The 23438-nt window shown below is 38.0% G+C and overlaps 1 protein-coding gene across 5 annotated transcripts in view; it reads left to right on the top strand.

Annotated features, from left to right (window-relative positions):
• The window catches only part of scube3 (signal peptide, CUB domain, EGF-like 3), a 117573-nt gene that overhangs the window by 81457 nt on the left and 12678 nt on the right, over window positions 1-23438 (top strand). For 4 of the 5 annotated variants that reach the window (XM_084427779.1, XM_084427782.1, XM_084427780.1 and 1 more), the window contains 7 exons: window positions 1140-1256; window positions 4037-4159; window positions 15272-15388; window positions 20582-20704; window positions 20921-21037; window positions 21144-21239; window positions 22752-22868. In XM_084427779.1, the coding sequence (XP_084283905.1) occupies window positions 1140-1256; window positions 4037-4159; window positions 15272-15388; window positions 20582-20704; window positions 20921-21037; window positions 21144-21239; window positions 22752-22868 (810 nt within the window). The remainder of the gene's footprint in view (window positions 1-1139; window positions 1257-4036; window positions 4160-15271; window positions 15389-20581; window positions 20705-20920; window positions 21038-21143; window positions 21240-22751; window positions 22869-23438) is intronic. The other variant, XM_084427783.1, reaches the window with a different exon arrangement.

The raw sequence follows: 23438 nt of genomic DNA, 5'->3' as shown, positions 1-23438 counted from the left end.
AATCACAACAGACTGTGTTCCATCTGACCAATCAGAGCAGGGCAGACCAATCACAACAGACTGTGTTCCATCTGACCAATCAGAGCAGGGGAGACCAATCACAACAGACTGTGTTCAATCTGACCTATCAGAGCAGGGTAGACCAGTCACAACAGACTGTGTTCCATCTGACCAATCAGAGCAGGGGAGACCAATCACAACATACTGTGTTCCATCTGATCAATCAGAGCAGGGTAGACCAATCACAACAGACTGTGTTCCATCTGACCAATCAGAGCAGAGTAGACCAATCACAACAGACTGTGTTCCATCTGACCAATCAGAGCAGGGGAGACCAATCACAACAGACTGTGTTCCATCTGACCAATCAGAGCAGGGGAGACCAATCACAACAGACTGTGTTCAATCTGACCTATCAGAGAAGAGTAGACCAATCACAACAGACTGTGTTCCATCTGACCAATCAGAGCAGGGTAGACCAATCACAACAGACTGTGTTCAATCTGACCAATCAGAGCAGAGCAGGCTCTCGGAAAGGCGGGGTTTAGAGTAACAGAATCCTCGATTGAACCGTTTCAGACGCTGTGAGAAAAGAGCTGGTGCTGCAATGTTTATTATGTTTTTGACATTGGATGCATGTAAACCTATTGTTTGAGTCTCCAAAACAAAATTATGAGCCTTTAAAATAGCAAAATAGGGGTACTTTAAAAGGGTGGCTTACTTGAATAACAGTTTCCAGGAACAAAATGACTTTTGGTGATGCAACAAAGTTGAGCAAAGTTCAAGTTTATGTACATTTGTAATGCTTTAAGCATCAAGGTCATTGTGAAGTATTAATATGCTGCTTATGCCCAACGCTGAGCTCTAACCCTCCCGTCAGGCGACGCTCTTACACTCGACGCACAGGCGTTTGCTGCTCACTTGCATGTGCTGCGTTTATGACTAACTCATCAAAAGCTGTTCAGAGTCTGGAAAATGGGAACTCCATAAAGTTTGATGTGCACAAACATGTTGCGTTGTTCCTGTCCTGACTGCTGCTGTGTGTGTGTGTGTGTGTGTGTGTGTGTGTGTGTGTGTGCGTGTGTGTGTGTGTGTGTGTGTGTGTGTGTGTGTGTGTGTGTGTGTGTGTGTGTTTTCAGAGACGTGCGCAGTCAATAACGGTGGCTGCGACAGCACGTGTCACGACGCTGTGACCGGAGTGCGATGCAGTTGTCCGGTGGGATTCACATTACAGCCGGACCGCAAGACCTGCAAAGGTACAAACACACACACTGAGATCATCCGCTCATCTGAAGGATCAGTCCAATCCTGGTTAGTCCGACATGCATCACATCACTCTTCTGTCCTAGATAAGAGAAAATGATAAAATCCCAGCCAATCAGAACAGATTTTATGTGGAGACAGATTTCGAGGTTTCAGTGAGAGCTACAGTTTCTTCTTTACAAGCCTTTCTTTATAAAAATGTAGTATATCACAGAAGAGATTTATCATTCTATCTATCTATCTATCTATTTATCTATCATCTGTCTATCTATCTATCTATCTGTCTGTCTGTCTGTCTGTCTATCTATCCACCTCTATCTATCTATCTGTCTGTCTGTCTGTCTGTCTGTTCACAATAGATTGAATTTAACGTTAGTTTAATAAAAATAGACCTGTTCATTGTTAGTTAATGTTTGCTCAGATCCATTAAAAAATATTAACAGATACAACTTTTGGTGTAGTAGTAAATGTTGAAATGAACATTAATGCTTTAGAAGTATCTCTTCTTTGTTAGTTCATGTTAACTAATGTAAATGAAACAAATGAATCTCTGAGTGCAAGGCTACAAATGAAATCTCTGAATTGTCGAAATTTTATGGCCACCAAGATGAAATTTCCTTAAACACACCTCTCGCTCTTGATCGCATAAAAAGTCTATATGAATGAATGAATACTTATTGAGAAAATCAATAAGTGCTTGATGAACACAAAAGAGTTTAATAGAGAATAAAAGAGGCGAAGAGCAAACTGGAAGTGGAGACTTGTGGGTTGTTTCGGCCAAGACTGGGAGCCTGCGTCGCCTCGAGCGCTCATAACGTTACGCTAACAAGACCGATACAAGAACATTGAGTTTTATTAGTTCTGCCGTAGAAGAAACAAAGGAAATATCCCCAGACAGCACTGGCACGAGAAGACACGAGCGAAGGAGCCGTTATTTTATCCAGATGATGCAGCCTCTCTCTGAGATGAACGCCTCATTTACTCCGATGATTCAGCCGTAATCAGAAACATCCAGACCAGCTCAATCAAAGCCTGAGCGGAGCCGGACGAGCTGATGATATACTGATCCCCGATTCTGAGAGAACAGGCCAGAGGAGACGCGGTGCTGAAAGAGTTTCTCCTGTTCGAGCCCCATGAGGTCTAGTGTTCCAGCAGTCACGCATTCACTCCATGTGTGTCTGGCGCAATACGTCTTCTTCCATTTTCAGTCATTTCTCTTATCCTCCTCTCTTTCCCTCAGTTTCGCACTTCTTTTCTTAGATTCCCGTCGCTCGAACTGTAAAGTTTAGCTCATGAACTGCAAAAAAACGGATTTTCTTTCTCAGTGTTTTTGTCTCATTGTCCAGTACAAATATCTAAACATTCATAAATCAAGATACATTTATTTGAGAAGCAAAATGACTAAATGACAAAATGGTTGTTTTCTGAAAAATATATCAAAATTAAGTGACACTACGTAATATCAGTTGATGTTAATTTCAACATTTACTAATACATTATTCAAATCAAAAGTTGTATCTGTTAATATCAGTTAATGGACCTGAGCTGACATCAGCAAACAATGAGGATTGTAGGACTATTTGTACTGTTAACAAAGATGAATAAATACTGTAAAAAAAAAGTATTGCTCATTGCTAGTTTATGTTAGTTAATATATGAACAAGTGTTAACTAATGGAGCCTTATTGTAAAGAGTTACCACTTCATTTAAAGGGGAATTTTTTTTTTTTTTTTTTTTTTTTTTGCTCTATTGGCAGATTTGTTGTATGTTTTGAGCATAAAGTCACTTAATTTTTGCAGAAAATACAATTTTGTTTCTCAATGTATCTCTTTTTAAGAATGTTTCAATATTTGCACTGGAAAACAAGACAAAAATACTGAGAAAAAAACTTTTTTTTGTATTCCTTGAATGCAATGTAAGTCACTTTGGATAAAAGCCTTTACCAAATGCATATATGTAAATGTAATAATTTCAGATTTTAGAGGAGTGGCTGTGCAACCTCATATTTGGACTTAAATGTGTTACTTCAGAAAATAATGTGCATTTCTCTGGTAAATTGTATGGTGGGTGAAGCAATATGGTTGCAATATTTAAGGCATGTATTTATACAGCGCTTTATATAACAGAATGTTTCTATTGTCATAAATAGGAAAATAACAGAATCAGTGTTGCAAACTTCATAAAATATGAGATAAATTCAAATTCTGCTGTAAAAAGACAAAAGTGTCATTATTTTTATTCACCTCGAGTCAGTTCAGTGTTGATTCAGTTCACTTCAATAACTGTAAATGTCATCAATTAAGCAAAGTTTGTGTTTTACAAAATGTCACACAGTCTACAGTCAAGGTGAATTCTTAAGTGAAATGAATTGAGAGTTGGGAGACTTTTTTTCTTAAATATTTGAATTATTTACAATAAGGTTTCATTGATTAACATTAGTTAACTATATATATAGTTAACATAAACTAACAATGAACAATTAGATTTTTATTTTTTTTAAGGAGGAAAGTACAAAAAAAATGTTTATGTATTATTATTTTTATTTTTATTCAGATTCAAACAGTGAGCTGATAGTTTAAGCCCAGACAAATCTCTCATATTTGCGGTCAATCACCCCTTTTACCTTTTTATTATTTTCTCATTCATCCCCTCCTCCTGGTTTGAATCATGGTAAACTGAAAGCAACGGTACTAATCCTGTGCATGTGTATTTGCTCAAACTACCCAGTGTTCATTCCCCTCTCTCTCTCTCTCTCTCTCTCTCTCTCTCTCAGACATTGATGAATGCCGCATGAACAACGGAGGGTGTGACCATGTGTGTAGAAACACGGTGGGCAGCTTCGAGTGCAGCTGCAAGAAAGGATACAAACTTCTGACCAATGAGAGGACGTGCCAAGGTACACTAGACAAGGAAAATGTTATGTCATTATGTTTAAAGCATAAACCTCAGTAAATGAAATGCGAAGAGGGTTTGCTCGACTCCTTCCCTGCTGCTGGTTTACTGCTCTCAGAGATACTGTGGACAGATTGTTTGTGATCCAGCAGGGTTTATGAGGTTTATGAGCTGGCGGTTAGTTTGGTCAGGAGAGCTTGGTGTTTAATACAGGAGGAATCCCTCAGAGAACATTTAAGGTGATACTATCCTGCCAGTCTTCATAAACTCACACCGCCGATCCTGAGTCCCCTCGCTGGTCTTTAAAATGTTCCTGTCGATCGACACTAATTCACACACCAGGCCTGGGAATATTTCTGGAAAAGATGGTTTGATGTCAGTCTATTCAGTTTCTCAATATGGACTCTCATTACAGCATCAGCAACACCATTTCTAAGCCAAACACACTTCAGCCAACATCTCAGCATGATGAAAATGGCATTAATATTATTATAATATATTTAAATTAAATTAAAAAGCAATTAAAAATGATACATTATGTATCAATTTTATATTATGTATCAGCCATGAAAGCAGTGAATTAAATTAAAAAGCAATTACAAATTATATATTATGTATCAATTTTATATTATGAAAGCAGTTATTTTGCCATTGGCTGAAAAGAGCAGAAAAACAGCCAATGATCAGGGCCGATTATATCCTGTCAATCAAAAGGGGGCGGAAAAACTGCAACTCATACGGTGTGTGAAGACAATCTCTCTTGTGTTGAATTTAGGGCTGTCAAAGTTAACGACACAATAACGCATTAACATTGAAAGATAGCGAGGTAACCAGGCTCATTTGACCCTATGAATGGTTGTCAGGTCTGCAGTTTTTCCATACACCAAACATTAATTGTAGCGTGCCGCCCATCCAATAATCGCTAAGAGATTTGTGACTTCTGATAAGAAACAAAGGCTGTGTCTCAATCAGCTCCTGAGCTCTCAGTATGTCGTGTACATAAATTCGGGCACTGGAAAGTACCCTGGTTTACTACACATTGGGACGGTGATTTCTCACGGCCAGGGCCATTCAATAAAATCATACATTTTGATTCTATCACTTAAAGCTGCAGTCCGTAACTTTTTTAGGTTAAAAATTATCCCAAATAAATTTTTGAGTAAGTACTTAACCAGCCAGTGTTCAAAACTCTCTGCTTGCCTTAGCTCGACTCTAAACGGTAAGCTTGTAATAATGTTTTTAACTCCAGTGGTACTGGTGGATTTCCGCTGGAAATTCCAGCATGTCTTTGCGTCATTACGTCACATCTGCCCACATAAAGAAGAGTCTCGGCTAGTAGGCTATGAGTGTAAGGATGTTGGAGGTGGAGATTTATAGCCTTTTTTCACAGCACTTGATATAATTAAACTTCAATTTGATGGCGGATCCAGAAAAGTTCAAATGACAATCAGCAGTGACAACTGGAGATTCACCCGATGTAAAACGCAAAAGACTTCAGACTTCGGAGTGGCTACAGAAAGAGAGACTGCAACCAGCCCATGCGAAAACAAGGATAAATATCGGAAGGGCATTAAATGTAGTCACGCTATGCTGATGTTGTTAACATTAACAATTTGAGAACAAAGTATAATTTGCACGGTTTGACGTGATATGATAAGCGATCGTTAGATTTAATCAGCGCGATTTACTGCAATGCTTTTTTTCCCTTAGTTGGTCAGAACAAAAGTGGATGTTACTTGTTCAGACGACATTAAAGGGATACTCCACTTTTTTTGGAAATAGGCTCATTTTACAACTCCCCCAGAGTTAAACAGTTGAGTTTTATCGTTTTCGGATCCATTCAGCCGATCTCCGCGTCTGGCGGTACCACTTTTAGCATAGCTTAGCATAGATCATTGAATCGGACAAGACCATTAGCATCTCTCTCAAAAAAATGACCAAAGAAAATAGGTCTAATAGGTTAGACAAACTTAGTCCTGGTCACGTTGGAAGTTACTGAGCTGGGGACTATTTTCAGGCGCTGCATCATATCATTACGCCTGCTGGACTCATCGTACGGCAGCAAAGTTTCTTGATTATTACGCGGGAATGAGAGTATAGTTCCTAGCCACATCAGCCTAGAAAATCGCAACTTTACATTTTCCGTCAGTCTTAGTACACGATGTAACTACAGAAGAGTCAAGTTTTAAATAGGAAAAATATTGAAACTCTTTGGTCATTTTTTGAGAGAGATGCTAATGGTCTTGTCCGATTCAATGATCTATGCTAAGCTATGCTAAAAGTGGGACCCCCAGACCCGGAGATCGGCTGAATGGATTCGAAAACGGTAAAACTCAACTGTTTAACTCTGGGGGAGTTGTAAAATGAGCCTATTTCCAAAAAAAGTGGAGTATCCCTTTAATCGGTGGAAATTCTTATGTTGGTCATACTTCCAAAAAGTAGAATCTGTGATTGCGAATGCCAGGATCCACACTGGCGGCGACTGACAGTCGCACATTCTCCTCAAAACATTGGATTCATCCGCGCTGTGCCGTGTCGAGGCGCAACCCACGTAAAGCTGATAATTCCGCGAATAACTGCAATAGCAGATTCCGAACAGAGATGGCGACAAAGAGGAAAAACTACGGACTGCAGCTTTAAAGTTAAACCATCTCCATGTGAGCTGATGTTCTCTTCTTGTTGTTTTTCCTGTTTCTCAGATTGGGTGGGTGTGGGAACGGCCTGTGCCCGTGTGCGGGTCTCTGCGGGGCAGGGAGGGCATCTCCTCCTGTCCGTTCAAATGCTGTAACCATTGTTGTAAAGAATGTCAAGTGATAAAATTATCCATGACCTTTTGCCCTCATCTACAATAGCCTCCAGACCTGGGAGAAACAAGATTGTCTGGCATATTCTAGGTTTATATCTGCAGCTTTCATCACTATTATTTTTGCTCATACTAAGGGTTAGAGGTTTGTTCAAATCACTTCCTTTAAGTACTTTAAGTATATAGTGCTTTTTACATGAGAGATTGTTTCAAAGCAGCTTTATAGTGATAAACGGGAAGATAACGATTAGTGATGCAAACACAATGCAATTCTGCAGTAAACCAGCTCTATAGAAGACAATAGTGTCATTAATCATTCAGTGTTGATTAATTCAGTCCAATAACCCAGTGTCACCCGATGTCGATGTTGCAAAATTCATCAATTATGAAACAAATATAAAGCAGGCAATAGTGTTATCATTCATTTCGAGTGTAGCTCTCAGTGTCATTGGAGTCAAACTGATGATATTATTGAATACTAAGTGTCTTAGTGTACATTTGACACTTTGTGCATGAATTATTAATTGATGATCTATATATATATTTAACAGTTCTAAGATTTGATATTTGCACTGAATATATTTCCATTAAATATATCTAGACATTCTTAAATCAAGAATTAAGAATACTTGTACTTGAAAAAAAAGAAAGAAAATTAAGTGAGTTTATGCTTTAAACAAATATATACACTATTAAAGAAATATCAACTTAATTTAATGTGAAAAACAAGTTTATTTTTCTTAGTCCATTTGCAGATATTTTTTCTCGTAAAGTCACTTAATTTTTATAAATTTTTCAGAAAACAAGACTTAATATCTTCTGTAATTTTGCTTCTCAAGTAACTGTATCTTGATTTAAGGATGTTTAGATGGTTGTACTGGAAAACAGGGCAAAAACACTGAGGAAGAAAATCTTTTTTGCAGTGTAAAAGCTCTTGATGAATGACAGAGCAGGTAAAAAAATTAATAAGACAATGTCATTGGCCGGGAGGATGTATAACCTGTTGAAAATAATCATTTTATCAGACCTTCAGCTACAAATCAGATTGCATAGTTGTCCATGTGTGTGTCGTTCGTGAGGAAACGAGTGGCTGAAAGGTGTAAACAGAATATGTGCTCTATCTCGGGATTAACAGCTTCAGTGTTCCCCTGCTGTCATCAACCCAAAGACCATCAGCGGGGACGGGACTTGTCCTTCAACACCTCTCAGAAAGCCTGGAGACATTCCTCGGTCGCTTAAGAGCTTTCTGAAGTGTATTTAGGGGGAGGTGTTATCAGATCCCCAGTGTTCTTGAGGTGGGAGTTTGCTGATAAAGCCCCTCTCTGCGCTCTATAAACACACCAGCTGTCATTTTACTCTCACAATGCCATTGTTTCAGACTGCGAGATTAAGTGGGACCGGCATGCCTGTGTCTATAGGGGTGAAAGAGTCAGAATATCTCATTTTTCTTGGTTTGTGGTGCTTGCTAAGACTATTGCCATTGCATTGCTCAGACTTCACTAGCCGCGTTTCCATTACCCTTCAAATTGCGCATATTGAAATTGTGAATTGAAAATACGGCAATGGAAACACGTCAATTGCGCGAAAACTCCCATATATCGCAAAAAAGTTTTTACGCTCGCATGAGGTGGTTTTTCAGGCAATTCGAAAAATGTATATTTCGCAAAACTGAAATGGAAACAGTTTTTGCGGGTCATCTGGTGTACGTAACAGTCGATCATTCTTTAAAGGTGCATTAAGCAACTTTTCATGTTAAAAATACCCATTTTTCTAACCCATACATGCTTAAACAATTGCCTGATGGGCTGAATGAGCCCTTCTATGATCACTGCGATTGCCTCTATAATCCTGTACAGTAAAATAAATAAGAGGGATTCGGGACGGAATCGACTGGGCGTGACGTCATGCGCGTTCACGCTTACCTGGCTATGTCTGGCAGGTTTGTGTATTCGCCGCCATTATCCGCATCAGCGAAGACAACTCAAGCGACTTTTGCAAAAGTAGAAGATGGATTCAAAGAGACCGGCTTCTAGTTCATCCCAAACCCCAACGCAAACTCCACATAACCGCGTGCACAACTCTGGTTGCAGTTTCGCGTGTCGCCAGAAGGGGGCATAGTTCTGCAAAAACTCAGAGACTTGCGCAATGCACCTTTAAAGATGGCGCGATATGTTTGGACAGAAGGCGAGACAGAGTTCTTTATTAAACTCATAAAAGACAAAAGTATTATGGGAATACTGGATTCTAAACAACAAAGAAATGCCACATTCATCAAGACCTTGATGCAGATATGAGGGAGAAACACCTTATATGTGTCGCTCACAAGTATAAGGGTCTTTCCTGGCCATTAATGTTCGGAAAACACGCCTACGTCTCCTTTGATTTTAAACACTGGCTAGAGCGGTAGCTGGGATATACTTAAACTTACCAACGTCTGTAGCCATCATTTTTGGAATGACTTATCGCAAGAAGAAAAAAATACTTTTTAGTCACATAACATCGGTTGATTGGAAATGGCGTTATTTAAAAAAGTTTTTTAAATAGTTTTTATCGACATTTAGAAAATATCGCAAATGTTTTTTGCCCGAATCTGTAATGGATATGCGGCTACTGTAAAATCGAACAGTAAAATTAATTTGTTCATTTCACTCAAAAAGTACTGAAAGTTCAATAATAGAAAAAAGCTAACATGAACTCAGTAATTGATTATATTAAGCTGAACTTAAACTGAATGAGTTGCGACAGATTTATAGTTCCCAGCATGCTTTGCGTCAGACTGAGTAAGTAGAATAAATGTTGAAATTAAGTGTGTTTTTGCACAAGAATAAAGGCCCTGACATACTTCTTTTCGCAAGCAGCTTTACAGTATTAAACATGGAAAAACAATGTCAGTCAACTTCATTTTCTGCTATAAAGCGTCTCTCCAGTGTGCTCATGTTTTTACTCGCTGACTTCAGGCCTCGACGGATTGAACAGAAGAAATAAATCAGAGTAGGTTTCCACGTCAAAGAAGGCGGAGCCTCAGAGTCACGGACCAATGGTTTAAAAGCCGGAGCGAACTTCCTGAAAGTTTGCATTGACAAGCTGTTTTGAACTCAAAGAACAAACTTCGTTTTAGCCTGATTTTGTTTCAAAGTGACGTCACACCAGATTGTTCTTCGATTTTGCTTGAAGTTTATCGGGGCCTTTAATTTAGAGATGTGATAGTCTCTTTGCTAGCTTACATTAGCACATGCAAGTCTGCTATTGGTTGCTAGTCAAAATATTTGACTTGATATAATGTTTATGCAATCAAATTTCGATGAGTTAGCTTAGTCAATATTTCAGGTAAATTGCAATTAATATTCTTGTGCAAAATCAAAACCAACAGTTTTTCTAACTTAATCTTTGAGTTTGTTTACTTAAGAAACGTTAGAATCTTTTTTTAACTGATTACCTCAAATATTTTGAGTTTTGCCAACTTATTAGGGTTTAAAGTGTTGTGGTTCGGACAGTGTTGGACGGAGACATATGATATTATTTGTCTAAATAATCGGACTTAAAATGTTAATCTGGCTGATGATAAAACATGCAAAAATCCCACAGGATTGCATGAGGGAGAGACCCAAACCATTTCTAAAGACTAAAATATCACCTGAGGATGCTGGACCAGTAAGAAGCCACCCTAAACACCCTAGCAACCACATAGCAACAAGACAAAAATACAGAGGAAGAAAATCATTTCATTGCAGTGCGTGGCATCATAGCCGTGGGTTTGCATGGATGAGCAATAAGCACTCCCATTTTCTTCAGAAAACCTGGTTAATATTTCTAATATAACCAACCCCCCTCAATTATGCCCTTTCTTTTAGTTTTTCTAAGTTGTTTGTTCCTGGCATCCACAGTACAGAGAGCTGAAATGTGCCGATAAAAGAATGAGAGAATATGAACACACACCTGCTGTCAGACTAACACCCAAACGCTCTAAAAATACACTTCCTGGCATCTTAGAAACTGCCTGACCTTCAAAACAACTCACAAAAAGGAGTTTTTATAAATATATGTATTTAACATCTGTTGTTTTAAATCTGATGCTCTGAAGCTGGCAAGATTATAATTGGGTAGGTGACGAATAACATGATCTTTTCATTCAGCAACCAATTTAAGGTGCTATAACTAGCCATGGTGTCTTTTTTCCACTTTTTAGTCACATTTTAATGATGCTACTAAAGTCTGGACATGAAAAATGTTGTTTCAAATTGTTTTAGATGAAGTATAGCATGTCACACTGGCAATGTTTCCATCCACCTATTTTTATGCACATTTTTGGGATGTCACATAAAAACAATGCTGGATAGAAACACCAAAATGCGCATAAATTCAAAAAATGCACATTAAAGATGTATAAGCTTAATAAAGGTGGATACTTTTTTTTTATCTGATAAGACGACGTGCTCATAAACTACGATGGAAACGCATTTGCCGAATAAATCGCTCGATGAGCAACAACTAACTGACATGACTTTGCCTCAGCAGAGGCTGTGATTGGATAACTGGACTAACCAGCGGACCAATCGCATTGCATCATCTCGAATGTTGGTTTTGTTGTTTGGAAATGCTTGAGCTAAAGTCTGTCATCAGAATGATTTGGTTTAATTCCTCCCAGAAGCGTCTCACACGATTAAGTTCTCAAACACCAGCATCCGAACGCAAGAGATCATGACAGCGTTTATTGTGTCTCGTCTGCAGCTCTGAGACGCAACTCATTTATGAGCCACAGTGGTTCCCCGATTCGCTGCAACTCCTTTTTTATTACTGATTTTCTTTGGCGCCAGTTTCCCAGGAAGTGACGATTTTGTTTTCTTGAACACATGGGACGGAAACGCTGCTCTATTCGCAAATGTTTATGCGATATTCCAATTTTGCTAAAATTAAATCTCAACTTTGGATGGAAACATAGCTATTGATACTGCTTGACATGTCATTTCAACTGGACAAATGCATAAAATAAACATCTTAGGAGCCAATGCCAGTCAAGGGTGTTATTTGGCTTCAGTTGCCTTTTGGAAAACAAGCGAAATCCAACTTTTTACACTAAATCCAGGCAGTGTCGAGTCTCCTAATCATAAGAAGGATGTGGGGATATTTATTTTTGCCTGTGGAGTCTATAAAGTCCTTCAAAGTTATTCTCCAACTGAGCCGTTGAGTGATATCAGCCCCTCACATCCAATCCCAGAATTGATGTTCACCGAAGGCGAGAAACCCCAGCGCAGACACCAGTGAGGTGATTTGTTAGATTGAACAAGGGTTTCTGGGGCGTGTATTGATTGTGTAACCTTCAGTCATGGAGCTGTGCTTTTTCAAGCCCTGACTGATGAAGCTGCTTCTTGGTAATACACTTTGAGGTACTTTAACTTGAGGACAATGTGGCCTGAACTGATGTGCCAAAACCATAAAGGCTTGTTAACTCTTTCCCGGCCAGCGTTTTTTGAAAAAAGTTGCCTACCAGGGCCAGCATTTTTGATCATTTTCACAAGAGTTTCATGGCCCCCAGAATATATTGTTTTATGAATATCTGAACATGCAATATATCAGCAACAAAAAGAACAGAGTCTCTGCTTTTAGACAAAAACAACTTGTTTTATTCTAGCTTCATGCATTTGATCAACACTTGAAAGTGGGTAAGTTTCATTAAAAAAAAACAATAAAAAAAAAACCTTTTTGAGCAAAAAGTGTGTTTTTGTAAGACTCACATCTGGATCAGATTCAGAACGATGATCCAAACAAATATGGAGTACTTCGAGTCCATCAACATCCCTAAAGCTTCACAGTCGCTCGTCCTGGGTCGACTTTTTATTCTGTAACATTAGGCAGTTTTGATTTATATGCTGTTTAATGTTGATGATTGCATTATTTTACATATGCATCTGCTTTTACATGTGCTATCACGTATGCTACAGTACTCTTGCAGACGATGTGTAATAGCGCACCCTACTGTATAACAGTGAAAACACTGAAAGCCGGAATATTCCATCAATGGCGGGGAAAGAGTTAATAAGCTTGACGTTGTTAACTCATTCACACACAACATTGCATCTTTATGGTGGTTGAGTTACATCCGTTTTAGATCATCTACTAAGATTAATCTAAAAAAAATCTGTCAAAAATGGCATAAATTGTAGATTTTTTACTATTTAATTGGTAAACTAATTTTGTTCTTGCTTAATGAGAATCTATGGAAGCCTGTTTCCGCCACAGAATAAAACATTTTAAAAGATAATTGCGACTTTTCATCTCTCAACTGTGAGATATAAAAGCAGAATTGCATGATATAAACTCACAATTCTCACTTTTTTCGCAATTCTGAGGAATAAAGGCAGTCTTTTTCTATTTTTTATTGGACGCAATTGCAAGTTTATATCTCGCAATTCTGACATCTTTTCAAAAAAAAAAAAGTTTTTAAAAGACTTTAAAAAGTCTGTTTAATTCAGACTTTTTTTCCTCAGAATTGCGGGTTTATATGTCACAATTCTGACTTAATATCTACCAATTGTGTGTTATAAAGTCAGAATTGCAAAGATTATTTCTCACAATTACGAATTTATAACACGCAATTGCGACTTTACGTCACGCAATTCTGAGAAAAAAAGTCAGAATTGTGAGATAAAAAGTCACAGTTACCTATTATGTGGCGGAAACAAGCATCCACAAGAATCCGTGTTTGGTAACACTTTATTTTACGGTGCCCTTGATACAGAGTAATTACTTAATTAATTACTTAGTAATAGACTTTGTAATAACATGTAACAAAATGTACTTAACATGTAACTAAGTTATGGAACAGCCTATACTTACAGATTGTAATTACGCACATGTAATAGGCAGCTACTGTTACACATGTGTAACAAGCCGAGTCTGTTACATATTACATACACATTACTTGTATGTAACATAAAGTAAAGTGTATCAAGATTGTACTAAAGTGCACTTCCTGTGTATCTACAAATGGTATCCATCTGAATTAACCCACTAGTTCATAGCTTAAATACATGCATTAGCTTCCTAATTACATTGTAATTACATAATATTACACAGGTATAAGCTACGTAAAATAAAGTGTATCAAGAATGTACTTAAGTGTACTTTGTGTATACATACCTTATCCATCTCTGCCTTACTTTGATTTAACTCACTAGTTCACAGCTTAAATGCATGCAGTAGTTTCCTAATTACATTGTAATTACATAATATTACACAGGTATAAGCTACGTAAAATAAAGTGTATCAAGAATGTACTTAAGTGTACTTTGTGTATACATACCCTATCTTTATCTGCCTTAGTTTGATTTAACTCACTAGTTCACAGCTTAAATGCATGCAGTAGTTTCCTTATTACATTGTAATTACATAATATTTCACAGGTATAAGCTACGTAAAATAAAGTGTATCAAGAATGTACTTAAGTGTACTTTGTGTATACATACCTTATCCATCTCTGCCTTAGTTTGATTTAACTCACTAGTTCACAGCTTAAATGCATGCAGTAGTTTCCTTATTACATTGTAATTACATAATATTACACAGGTATAAGCTACGTAAAATAAAGTGTATCAAGAATGTACTTAAGTGTACTTCATGTGTATCTATAAACCTCATCCAACTCGGCTTGTTACACATGTGTAACAGTAGCTGCCTATTACATGTGTGTAATTACAATCTGTAAGTACAGGCTGTTCCATAACTTAGTTACATGTTAAGTACATTTTGTTACATGTTATTACAACGTCTATTACTAAGTACCTAATTAAGTAATTACTCTGTATCAAGGGCACCGTAAAATAAAGTGTTACCTAGTGTTGTTATCGTTAAAAAAATATGCCATTTTGGGGTGAAATATGACCTGCACAGTTTTTCGTGGGATTCACCCAGACATAGATGAGGTGAACAGGGAACTTCGGCAGTAATGAGTGAAGTGGCAGTGAACAAAATCCAGAGGCTAACCCGAAGCAGTCTCAAGTTATGACACATGCTGTGGGAGCGTTTAAGGGTAAATCATTTCCACATGTCCTGAGGAAATAAGGATGAGGGGTTTAAATACCTCGGCTCTAGCCAGGTAATGTGTGTTAATGAACAGCAGAGGGTTTATTAAGGCCTAATTGGGGATTACACTGAAATGATTGACGTCAGATGGAGTTGAGGGGAAGGACGCCACATGGTACTGTTCATCGTGGCTACCGCTACCGGTCTGATGTTTTCAGGGCTTCACAATTTTCCACACCAGTGTGAATTCAACAGTTATATGAATAAAAGTGCTTGCGTTTGCTGTTTCTGCAGATATAGACGAGTGCTCTTTTGACCGGGCGTGTGACCACACATGTGTGAACTCACCTGGAAGTTTCCAGTGCTACTGCCACAAAGGTTACGTCCTCTACGGCGTGGCTCACTGCGGAGGTACGTGATGCATTGTGGGATTTTTTTTCTGGAGAGTTTTGTGAGTTTCTGTGTTTCAAGAATATCTAAACATTCTTTAAAGGGTAACTCTCGCCAAAATGCAACCTAGGCTCTTTTTGTTAATCTACCTGAGGCAAACTTTCGTTTAAAAGCATAATTAGAATTGAAACGCCACTTTTAAGTTTGACCGTATTTTCGTTTTAGGTTAAAATGCCTTGTGAATGGGAGTGAATGGGGCACTTTTATAATCGCTATTTTTAAAACACCAAGAAGGCTCGACACAACATGAAATTTGCTCGAAGTATCACCAGGGGCTCTACACATGAACTCGAGCATTGAGAACATTGTTTGTGTACACAGAGTTTACTAAAAAGAAAGATTTTGAATAACTCACTGTGTTTCCATCCGCCGGCATTTTGACAGTCAAAAATGTTTTAACCTAAAACAAAAAAATAAGGTCAAACTTAAAAGTGGCATTTCCATCCTAATTATGCTTTTAAACGAAAGTTTGCCTCGGGTAGATTAACAAAAAGAGCCTAGGTTGCATTTTGGTGAGAGTTACCCTTTAATCATGATACATGTACTTGAGAAGCATAATTACTTAAGATATTAAGTCTTGTTTTCTGATTTCACTCTATGCTTAAAACAAATTAAAAACGAAAGGAACTAGTTCTAGAAAGGAAAGAAAAAGGAACTTAATTTAAAGGGAAAACTAGTTTTTTTTTTCTTGTTTGAACTGTAAAAGTGTGCATTTTGTTATCTAACATCATTTTGCTTCTCAAGTAAATGTATCTTGATTTAAGAACGTTTAGATATTTGTTCTGGAAAACAAGACACAAATACTGAGGAAGAACATAATTTTGTCCAGTGTAGAGAAACTCATGTTGGTAGACTCACTAACTCTACCTTGGGCAAACACATCCAATGAAAACTGAGCCTGTCCTGTATAAATGCTCTTTAGTTTCCTCGGGCAGCAGTCAGGACCCTGAACCAATCTTTAAAAGATGTTCAGAGCTTGGTGTAAGGCACTTAACTAGATTACTCAGCAAATAACATATATATTTGCAGGTATATCTGTGAAATAACTGGTACTTACTACTTTTGGATGGTCAGGATGAAGGTCTCTTGAACACTGCAAAAAAAAAGCCATTTTCTTCCTTAGTGTTTTTGTCCTGTTTTCCAGTACAAATATCTAAACATTCTTAAAGGGATAGTTCACCCTCAAATGAAAATGAAGACGTAATTTACTTACCCTGGTGTTGTTCTAATGCAGGATGCTGTTCTTTCTTTTTCTTTAAAAAAGGGTAATAAAAAAAAAAAAATGTCCCGCTCGCGCTCGATAGGGTTTGGTGAAAAACAACCAGAAATTTTATGTAAGGAAAACCCTGACCTTGGCCGACATGCGTGTTCTTGAGACTCTATTAGTGCCGCAGTTCACTCCGACTCACCCAGAAAATCAAGATTAATTGATACGCAACATGAAATACGACACCTAGAAATCCCCAAAAAGTATCCATGTACTTAAAGGGATACTTCACCGATTAGCATTAAGCTTGTATCAGTACAAACCCGGTAGTATTTTCGAATGTCCGTGCTTCCCTCCCTCATGTCCCCCTGAGACGAGAGACTTCTGTATTGTGTGTCTGGAAAAAAACCTCAGATGACACAAAAATCATCATTTAGCGTCATGATCATCGGAGGCTTTTTTGTCCAGAGGCGAGAGACTACAGCCAGTAGGAGGAGCTTGTTCCGCATGTCTTCAACTCGCCCATAGGGGGATCTCACGATAAAACGCCGTCTTTTCAGTTTTGAGTCGACTAGTAGCCTAGCTGTATCATTTCTTCCGATACTGCCCTCTGTAACCGGTAGGCGTGGCTTGGGAGTGTCCTCGTAGGGCAGCGAAGCAAGTGCATTCTGGGAGTCGTTGTCTTTCATCCACATGAGCCAAAAATACATTTTCTGGCTTTTCTCAGTCTAGAAGGCACCAACTTCTAAAATAATTTCACATTTCTACTACATAAATGACCCAGTTTCAATACACATTCATCTTTCCAGAAGTGAAATATCCCTTTAACATAGTTAAATATCTCCAGACCATCACTCCATTTGTCTGATGACCATCTCGTGAACACGATAACTTTTTGTTGCGATGAACACAATGTACATATTCACCTCAGAGTACATGGATTGCATTTTATGTCGCGTTTTTGGTCATCTTGATTTCTCACAACTTGTGTGCTTTTTATGGGTGAGTCGGAGTGAACTGTGACTTCAGGAAACAAGACTTAATATCTTAAGTCATTTTGCTTCTCAAGTAAATGTATCTTCTTGATTTAAGAATTTTACTGGAAATCATGGCAAAAAAATACTAAGTATACGAAAATAATTTTTTTTGCAGGTGTAAATGACCAATTTCAGATAAAGCCAGTGTTAAATGGCATGCAGAATCAAACCGTGGCTATCATGTGAGATGGTTTGTTCTTGTCTAAGTGTGTGACTCTGGGCTGCACCAGTGCACTTGTTTCAGGGTTGATTAAGCAGATGAGGACAGCTCATTTAGTGATATATGTGTCTTACTATTGTTGAGATGACCAGAAATAATGAATGTTTCACTCCGTTAGCTTTTAGATAACACCTAGATTAATGAAGCGCTCTCTTTTGTCTACAGAGAATGGTCACCAGTTTCCCATTGACGGCTTATCTGCTGGGAAATATATGTTAAAGATTGCCATATTATGTTCTTTTTCAGTCTTGATTTTATTTTTGGGCTCTACTAGAATAGTATGCTTGAATGTTCAAAAACACATTATTTTTCCCATATTCTCAATTGACCGTTCGCAAAGACTACTTCCCCTTTAGTTACTGTTGCTATGTCCGACAAGCGACGCCGCTCTCACACACACCATGTTCTCACGCGGTGAAAAATACATCGCGGAGCAGAGAGGACACTGACAACGCACCGACAGACAGGACAGACCAGCTTACTTTTGATATGAGACAAAGTCTCAACTTTCAAATTTGGTCATTTTTTAACAAAATTTAAACAATAAATACAGTTTTGTGGCTCTTTATTGTGTCTGACAACCGATCATCTCTTCCTTCTAGTTCATTTATAGCATCAAATAAACATGAAAAAAACATAAGAAGGAATGTTGTTTTAACCGCGGAAAGACATCAGTACACACCGTTTTTCAAGTTCAAATCCTCCAACATTAATCTACTAACTCTCCTGACTGCTTTGTCGGACAAAAATGGCGGATTCGGCGGATGGCGGATTATTATTGGTCAGATTGCCTGTCAATCAAACTCCCTGCGAAGGGTCAATTGTTGCAGCTCCTGTCTTCCCAGTCTGTCTGTTTAGTTCCTGTCTCTCTGAAGCCCCGCCTTCTGAAAAGCACACTGTGCTCTGATTGGTCTGGATCAGTGTGTTGTGATTGGTCAAGCGCTACGAGTGTGTTTGGGAAATGTCCCGGACTTTACCATAACCGCCAGTTTAACACACTACTAACTAACTAAACCCCTTTATTCTGCGTATGAATTATTAAAATGAGGAATATTGTGACGTGTTTGTTCCCGGAAGAAAACTCAAAACTACAATGGAGGCGTTTCAGGGAGTTCAGAAACACTGACACTGATATAGAGAAGAACTCCTGCTGGAGGGACTTTGAAACTTTGCAGAGCTTTTTCATGCTCAAATAGCAACATTACACACTAAAGAAAGTTGAACACGTTAAAAAGCACAATATGTCCCCTTTAAAGCTGCTACAGACTTTAGTTCAGAATTGATTGTATATTCTGGTTTTAGTCTTTCTCCATTCCATTAGATGTGAGCTGGACTGGAAATGGCTGTCTGAGGGTGTTACCAAGAAGGCCACCTGCCCTAAAAGGGACTTTTTAGCTATAGAAGTGTCAGCACAATGTTGATTTTCTCTTTCCTTGTCCCCCTTCCTCGATCTTTAAATAAATGAAGGCTTGGGCTCCAGACAGGGAAAGGAAATGTGAAAGTGAAAGGTTTAGCCTGGAGCCGGTTCAAACCTGATGGGGAATAAGAGATCGACAAAGAGAAGGGAAACCAGACTAGCCTAGCAAGCAAGCTCTTTATTTCTTCAAGAAACTCTCGCACTCCCACTTTTCAGAAAGCAAATCTGTTGAAACACACCTTTTCTCTCGGACTCTGTTGCTAATACACTCGATTCAACTTTTTTCCTCTCATTTGCCTTTGGATTTCTTGGGTTTTCTTTCGGCTGCTGGTTTTGCTCCGGTGTTGGGATGTAATTTTATACTGTAAAGATTTTTTAGAGAGTTCATTAGAGTACGTTTTACAAGAAAATGCTATTCAGTTTTTGTACTTGAAAATGTCACTTTAATTCAAAGTTGCATGCTGTTTCTTTGTAATTACTTTCTGTAAAGCAATTTCTGAGTGAAAATTGTTTCTACACCAATTTCTTTCTGTGAAAATTGCTAATGCCAACTTGTCAGATTTTTTTGATCTTAGCCTTTAGTCCATAGGTGCATTCAATTCACGTCCTTATTATTAACCTTTGTTTAACCTTTATTATGCACTATTCTGTGAAGTTTTGTAGTATAAAAAGCACTTTAAAAAGTGCACTTTAAATGTCTAGATGATGCTCTTAAAAAAAAAAAGTAAGTAAAATAATTAAAAAAATTATGGGATGTTACATACGGTTGCCGTTTACATAGTGCATAGTTTAATTGATTTCTAGTGAGTCATTTAGGACACAAGTCATGTCTGTTAGATCAGACCATGCCTGTCTGTTTAGTCATACTGGAAATGGAAGGTCAAATGGAGTGCAATGCATTGTGGGATACAGTGTGGGTTGCTCTGGTTGTGTATTCTGCAGGAGTTTATCCAGAGAGTCTGTGCATACAGTAAATCCAGTTGAATGCCCATATTTTCCTTTAAATCAATCAATCAATCATTTATTTGTAAAGTAAAATTGGGCTAAACAACATCAAATAAGTTCTGGCATTCAACAGCGCTGCACATTCGCCAAACAGGGGGAAAAGTCATAACACGAATACATGTATTAAAATGCTTACATCAGCTTCATTTAGACTTTATTATAAGCCTTCTCAAAGAGATGTTTTCAGTTTTTGCAATTCAGTCATCATTGTTCTAACAAATGGCCTTTATAACAAAGACCAGATATTTGTAATTGTTTTGTTTTATAGATATCGATGAGTGCAGCATTAACCGGGGCGGCTGTAAATTCGGATGCGTGAACACTCTGGGGAGTTACGAGTGTACCTGTCCTCCTGGTTACAAACTGCTCTGGAACAGGAAGGACTGTGTCGGTATGTGGACAAGAGTGCCACCTAGAGGCCTTTCAGATGCCACTAGGACATAACTCAACTCTTCTGGTTCAGATGCAAATGCCAAAAAGTGCTTTCAGTTCTCATAAATATGTCAATTCCTTGTCTTTGCAAAAATGATAGGACCAATGCGATGTTTTAATACAGGACAAATGCAATGTTATTAAGTCAAACCTGTAGTTTCTGCACATCATACAGAGCTGGTGAAATGTGCGTCCAGTCTGGTGTCCCCCAAAGCCACCCTCACTTGCAGTAAGACGGGGAAAAAAGAGAGCTGCTCTCTCACATGTGCGTCCAAAGCACATTATCTATCAGGTACACACCAATATCCCCCCAAAAAAATACTTTGTAACTTCAGTATAACCACATAACACACTTGACCGTTCAACTCTAATGCCAATTTTGGTTTTACGTTTCACAGAATCAGACAGCAGTTATTCTGTCAGCTGTGGAATACCCATCCTGCGAGGTAAATCCCAGAGCAGATTAAACGCAAGCAACATCCACACCTGCATAGGTAAGATCATACACACGTCCTCTGAACACCTTCTTGGTTATTGGTTATTAATGGTCTGCAAATAGGGAACACTTTGGTGTCTCATTGTATTTCCTTTTTAACAGTATACTGTAGGAAACCCATACAGGTGATCCCATTTTGTGTTGTAAATACTGTTATAGAAACTGGTAAATATATTAGCTATGTGTGTATCAATAACTATAAATCAACATTTGGCCATAAACTAGCTAGCTCCTGCTGAGTATCAGCTTGTGTTTTGTGTTTTGTTGTTTTTCATCCATCTGTCCATTTTGAGATTTTGGGCTGTTCGGCTTTTCATAACATGTTGTTCCAGGCTAGTGGAAAGAAAACATTAAGAAGACACTTTAAGTGTTTATATTATTGCACTATATGCATCTGTAGATTTTAATTACAATACACATCTTTAAAGGGTTAAACGTTTTTCGCCTGATTCTATACAACATTTTAATCCTAAAAACATGGTGAAAATGTATTTTTTTCTGGCTGTTCACAGTATTTTCTGATTTATGGAGTGATAAAAAGAGAAAAACCTTTAACTCTAATATGTCAACAAAATGAAACAAGAATTTTGAACCTGACTTTATCCAATGTTCAGATTTTTGTTCTGGAATTTGATGCAAATTAGACATTTTTTTATATGTGAAAACTTGTAATACAAAGCAAAATAACTCTTAATGTAATTAACCAGCTGGAAAAGTATGGTGATATTATTAGTTCATTTGTTTAGCCTATTCATCTGTGGTGTAATGCCTTAATTAAGGCTAAACGTGCAATGCTGTTACCTGTTCTGGTGTAAACAAAAAAGTTATTAGTCTGATTAGTGCTGTCTTTAATGGTAATAAATAAAAATCACAGTCAAAGGGTATTTTTAGATATGCTCATGGTAATGGATGCCACATATAAAATGAATACAAATCATTAACTCGTCTCCTGTTGTTAACAGTCAACATGTTGAGCACCTCAATTTCACTGATCATTTGCTGAAACGGAGAAAAGAAAAGTCATTTTCTAAGACATTCAGGCCCTATTTTTGTATTTTGTTGAAAGTGCCAGCGAACGGAACCTGGAAACCGATGAGACGTTTCTTTCGAACAGCTGCAGCCAATGATTCTGAGAAACATAATGACAGATACATCACAGCTATCCAATTACATGATCACTTGATGCGCTTGGCAAATTAGAAACTTGTTTACCATGCCTGATGTTTGTTTTGATGTCAGACTCGTTTCACATTAGGATGCCTGTCACGGCACACTATAATCTCAAATTGCTGTTCCTCATAAGTGTTCAGAGCGAGCATGAAGCTAACATGAATCTGCTTCAAATGTTCAAAGACCACAAACCAGCCCAGCTGGTTTTATTTCTCCAGTCAAACATGTCTAATGTAGCGAGCCAGCAGCTGTGAATGAATGTAGTTAGCTAGTAGTTGTCAGGAAGGGCTTTATATGAATCATGTTGAGTTGTGTGTCAAAGCCTCTTTGTTTGGTTTAGAGACTCAGGCTCCTCCAGTGAAGCAGACGGCATCCTTTCGGATCAAGAACGCCAAATGCTACCTGCACCCGAAGCATAAGGGGAGAGCGGAGGACAACGGCAGACAGATCGGGCCAGGTCAGAGGTCATAGGGCCCAGGAAATGAAGGGTACCATATCATTTTGATGGTCCCTGTAGTGGAATAAGGTTTTAGTAGAGGGAGTTGCATTCTCGTTTTGCTACATAAACAATGAAAATTGAGACATTAAAGTGATAGTTGGCCAAAAATGAAAACTCGTTTCTAAACCAGTAAGACTTTGGTTAATCTTCGAAACGCAAATTAAGATATAAAAAGTCCAGGTGACTAAACCGTAAAAGGTTATAAGCAAAAAGGTATCTTAAAATGAATTGAATTGAGTGGTATGATCCAGGTCTTGTAAAAAGATAAAGTCATTTTATATTATGAACCATTTTAATTTTGACCTTTATTTGCATCTAAACAATAATCGACGCACAAACCTCACAAAAGATGCATTTACTTGAGAAGCAAAATTACATTAGGCAAGGCAAGGCAAGTTTATTTATATAGCACATTTCATACACTATGGCAATTCAAAGTGCTTTGTATAGAAAATAAGCACAAAATTAAAGCAAGGGAAATTAAAACAGTTATCAAAGGAATTAAAAGAGATAAATGATACAGTTATA

This window comes from Rutilus rutilus (genome assembly GCF_951802725.1).
Source record: "Rutilus rutilus genome assembly, chromosome: 13".
In the NCBI taxonomy this organism is placed as follows: Eukaryota; Metazoa; Chordata; class Actinopteri; order Cypriniformes; family Leuciscidae; genus Rutilus; species Rutilus rutilus.
This window is presented reverse-complemented; position numbering and strand designations above follow the sequence as displayed.